This window comes from Dermacentor silvarum, chromosome 2 (genome assembly GCF_013339745.2).
Source record: "Dermacentor silvarum isolate Dsil-2018 chromosome 2, BIME_Dsil_1.4, whole genome shotgun sequence".
In the NCBI taxonomy this organism is placed as follows: Eukaryota; Metazoa; Arthropoda; class Arachnida; order Ixodida; family Ixodidae; genus Dermacentor; species Dermacentor silvarum.
Genome location: NC_051155.1, coordinates 44,561,648 through 44,565,623, shown reverse-complemented (window position 1 = coordinate 44,565,623; position 3,976 = coordinate 44,561,648). Strand labels below are relative to the sequence as shown.

General features: G+C 43.9%; 1 protein-coding gene across 1 annotated transcript; it reads left to right on the top strand.

The window, feature by feature from the left end:
• Positions 1-251: 251 nt before the first annotated feature.
• On the top strand, positions 252-3,671 carry LOC125943411 (uncharacterized). Its single transcript, XM_049662705.1, has 2 exons — positions 252-914; positions 2,715-3,671. The coding sequence occupies exons 1-2, from the start codon at positions 711-713 to the stop codon at positions 3,669-3,671; spliced, it is 1,161 nt and encodes a 386-aa protein (XP_049518662.1). The 5' UTR covers positions 252-710.
• The last annotated feature ends 305 nt before the right edge of the window (positions 3,672-3,976 follow it).

Below are 3,976 nucleotides of genomic sequence, written 5' to 3'. Positions count from 1 at the left end.
TAACTTTCAATCGAGTGACATAAGAAACGAAGGACAAGGCATAATGCAAGTGTTCAATACACTGCTAACTTTCACCTTAGTGTTGACAGCAGTTGCTACTGTGAATATAGCTTCAATAAGATTGCTACGGTTTTATTTGTTTTTGTGTGTGTGTGTGTGTGTTTTCAATAATTTGATTCATTGTAAACAGAAATTACCTAAATGAGCAGTTAGGAGTAGATATAGCTGATACAATAATGTTTTGACCATAGGTTTACTGGCACATGCCCACTAAATTTGGTGCCAGCTGTGTTATAGCATTTGGCATGGAGAAATGAATTCATAGCAGTTGAGGGAAACAGACTTGCAGGTGTCACTCATACTTTTGACTACTATTACTGCAATTGGTTATTGTCTTATTGCCATTTAGGTGGCTAAGTCATGCAATGTATGGCGGAGACTCTTTTTGTAATGGTGATGTATTTAACAAACTTTAGAGCCCGGGCAGCCAATTTGTGGTGTTATAAATGCATTGAAAAAGCAAATTTTCAAAATGTTATAAATTGTGTACAAGCACAGACATAACACATCCATTAGACATCTTCCTTTATACCATTCATTCAGTATTTAATTTTAATGATATAGGGTTATGGAGGAAAATGAGCAGTAAACAGGCAGCATAAAGCTTACTTAGATATCTACATCAAAATGTTGGAATATATTTGCAATCTATGCAATCCTTATTCCAGGCTCCTTTAGTACTGATGACGGACAACTCCCGTCCTGAAAAGGATGCTCTGAAAAAGACATGGCCCACAGCAGAACAGCACCTATGCCAGTTTCATGTGCTGCAAGCAGAATGGCGCTGGCTAACTGCAACTGCTAACAAAGTCCCCAAGGAAGACCGACGTCAGCTGATGGCTGCCTTCCAAAAGGTAAAGAAATGGCCATTTAAAAATTGCATGACGAGATGACTGTCCTACATACTAAGAGGTGTTGAAATGAAGCCAAGTGCAATGGAAATGCGTATTTAAAATTTTTTTTTGATGACATCTGAGTAGAAAGAAATTTGCCTGGCATACATCATGACACTGATCTAAGCAGCAGAAATTACTTCTACTGTCGCATACTTACAGTCCACTAACAATAAACTTACAGCAGTGGCTGTCCTTAGGTATTCAGGTGTACGAGCCTCGAGACTTTGACAGCTATCCTGTGCTGACAGTGAGACTGCATACGTTTTCGTTACAAACAAAAAAAAAACACATCTTTGGAGCATATATGCATTTGCAATGGTAGCTGTCCCAGGCTTTCTTGCATTTCAGTAAACTTGATTATATGTTCATATATAAAAATATTGCCTGATGCAACTCTTATTGATGAGCTCAAAAAGAGAGGAAAATAAGCTAAAATAAATCTGGAACAAGAACACTCACCATGGGAACTTGCTAAAACATGTCCATCTGCTTATGCTAATGACTATAATCAGCTGTGCCTCCACTCCAAAGGTCGAGTAAGAAATGAAATACAAGAGGAAAATGGGGACCTACTGTTTGTGAACAGTATTGCTTGTTGCTTCAAGAAGAAGAAAACGTACTTATATATTACTAAAAAATCAGGTTTTGGTTATGTGTTCAATGATTCAATGCTCCTAAGCCCATCCACAGACTGCAAGAAAATGAAGGGCTGCTGGTTATTTTTTCCGTTAGTGTAACAAATGGACTCATGAGCCACCTTTGAAACAATCATGCCTTTAGGTCTGACACCTTGTTAGACCAGAGCTGATCATATCCCCCTTTCTATTTTAATTTATAACGATGTTAGATTTCTTAAATTTGGTACCGCACGGGCATGTTTTACTATTCTGCTATTTTACCCAAGTATAAGTTTATTTCATTTCATATTTGGTCAATCACATTTCGCTTTCCCTCGCCCCTGAAAAAAAGATTTATATTAGTAATTCTACTCCCAACTGAACACACCTTCAGGAAACTTGGTTTCGTCTACCAGTTTTATTTTAATCTTCTATCCTTTATTTTCTGCTTTGCAGGAAGGTAAGCCTAGTGCATTGTCAGCCCCTGCTTGTGTGTTTGAACCTGTTTTAAGTTTTGTCAGCCCTGCTTATAGATAACAGCAGGTACCCATACCTGTCATTTTAGATGCGAAGCAGCTTATGGTCGGGGCTATGTCACTCCCTAGCTCCCTCCATCTGCCGTGCGGTGTCCACACCCCTACTGTGCATCCTCCTCTCCTCTCCGGATTGCGCAACGAATGGCAACACCTGCGGCACCGCGCGCGATAATGCGAAGCAGCTTAGGTTAGAGGCGCGATGGTAGGCGCCCCAGAGGCACCGGCAACAGTCACCAACGCCGCGCGCGTTCGGTGCGAACGCAGGCAAAACGCCGACGGCGTCGACAACAGTTCTGCGCGTTGCTGGTGCTGCTGCATGTCCAAGTTTATACAGCTGCCTTGAGTCAACTACCTTGAGTCAACCCCACGGCTGCTTCGCATACTACTCAGGGTTCCCCTATGGGAAGATGGTGTAATTTTTCTATATGCTAAACCACCATCCCTTCCCCCTTTTCTCCTTCCTCACCTTTTTTGTTTAACCAAAGACTTTCGCTTGCTAGGTGCACCTTCTTATTCTCCTCCTAATCCCCATTGAGGGTGGGGTGTAATCGTGAATGTCCTGAACATGAAAAATTATGAGATCCTACTTGCCTTCTAATTTACAGATACTGTATGCAAAGGACCTGAGCCAGCTTCAGGCAGCAAAGGAGCACCTGCGCACTGTTGGGCATGAAGGCTACATCCGCCGAGTAGAGGCATTTCTTTGCTGTGAAAAGGAGTGGGTACAGATGTACCGAACAAATCTAGAGACAAGGGGGCACAACACAAATAATTATTCGGAAGCATCAATAAGAATCCTAAAAGATGTTGTCCTTTGCCGGACAAAAGCATTCAATGCTGTTGCCTTGGTCGAAATAGTAGTCTCAACTTGGGAAAAGTATTTTGAGACCAGGCTTCTGCGGCATGCGCACCATCGAGAAGCGTCACATCGCCTGACATTTGAGCACCTGCTGCAAGACCTGCCAAAGCTGCCCGCAGGGAGCATCAGAAAATCTGGTGAAACGTACTATGTGCCCAGCTCCTCAAGCACGGCGACACACGAAGTACAAGCTGATGTGGGTATATGCAGCTGTTGGGTAGGCAGCCAAGGTGCCTTCTGTAAGCACCAGGCTGCAGTGCAGAGGGAATTCGGAGGGTGCTTACCTAACAGCCCTATGCTCACACCAGCAGATTGCAAGCAGCTCGGGCAACTTGCACTAGGTGAGCGATGCCCCCCACTCGAATTCTGTTTGCCAATGAGGCCAGCACAGCAAGGTGTCAATATAGCGGAAAGCGACTCGGGTGTACCATCACAACAAGAGCCAGGCACAAGCACCGCTTCCAGCTTCAGTCCACAGGTGGGGCCAAGCACCGCTCCCGACTTCAGTCCACAGCCAGGGCCAAGCACTGTTTCCGACTACTGTCCAGAGCCAGGGCCAAGCACTGCTCCTGACTACTGTCCAGAGCCAGGGCCAAGCACTGCTCCTGACTTCAGTGCACAACCAGAGGTATTCCGACTCTCTCTCATGTCATTTCGAGGTGTGAATGACTGTGTGCAATGCTTCATATCCCAGATTCAGTAGTGCCCCATGTTTAGAACAGTAATAGTAGTCCAGATTGTATAACGGCAGCTGATAAAATTGTGTCCGATTGTGTGCAATGCCAGCTGTGAACACAAAACTGTTCTTTACATATTGCTGCACACATACATGAAAGCACATGGGCACTTCAAAGCCACAACTTGTGTAGTATGTCATCCAAGCTTATTTCAGGGTGACTATTTCTCACAACCTTTGCCACTGATACAGACAGCATATGGCTGGCAGTAATGTTCAGTATTGAAAGCACACAACTTCAACAAGCAACCAAAACATGTACAGGGACATTG

Coding starts and splice junctions, on each gene's coding strand:
- LOC125943411 (XM_049662705.1), top strand. CDS start 711: ATGCAATCCTTATTCCAGGCTCCTTTAGTACTGATGACGGACAACTCC. Junction 915..2,714: donor TGATGGCTGCCTTCCAAAAG/GTAAAGAAATGG, acceptor TCTAATTTACAG/ATACTGTATGCAAAGGACCT.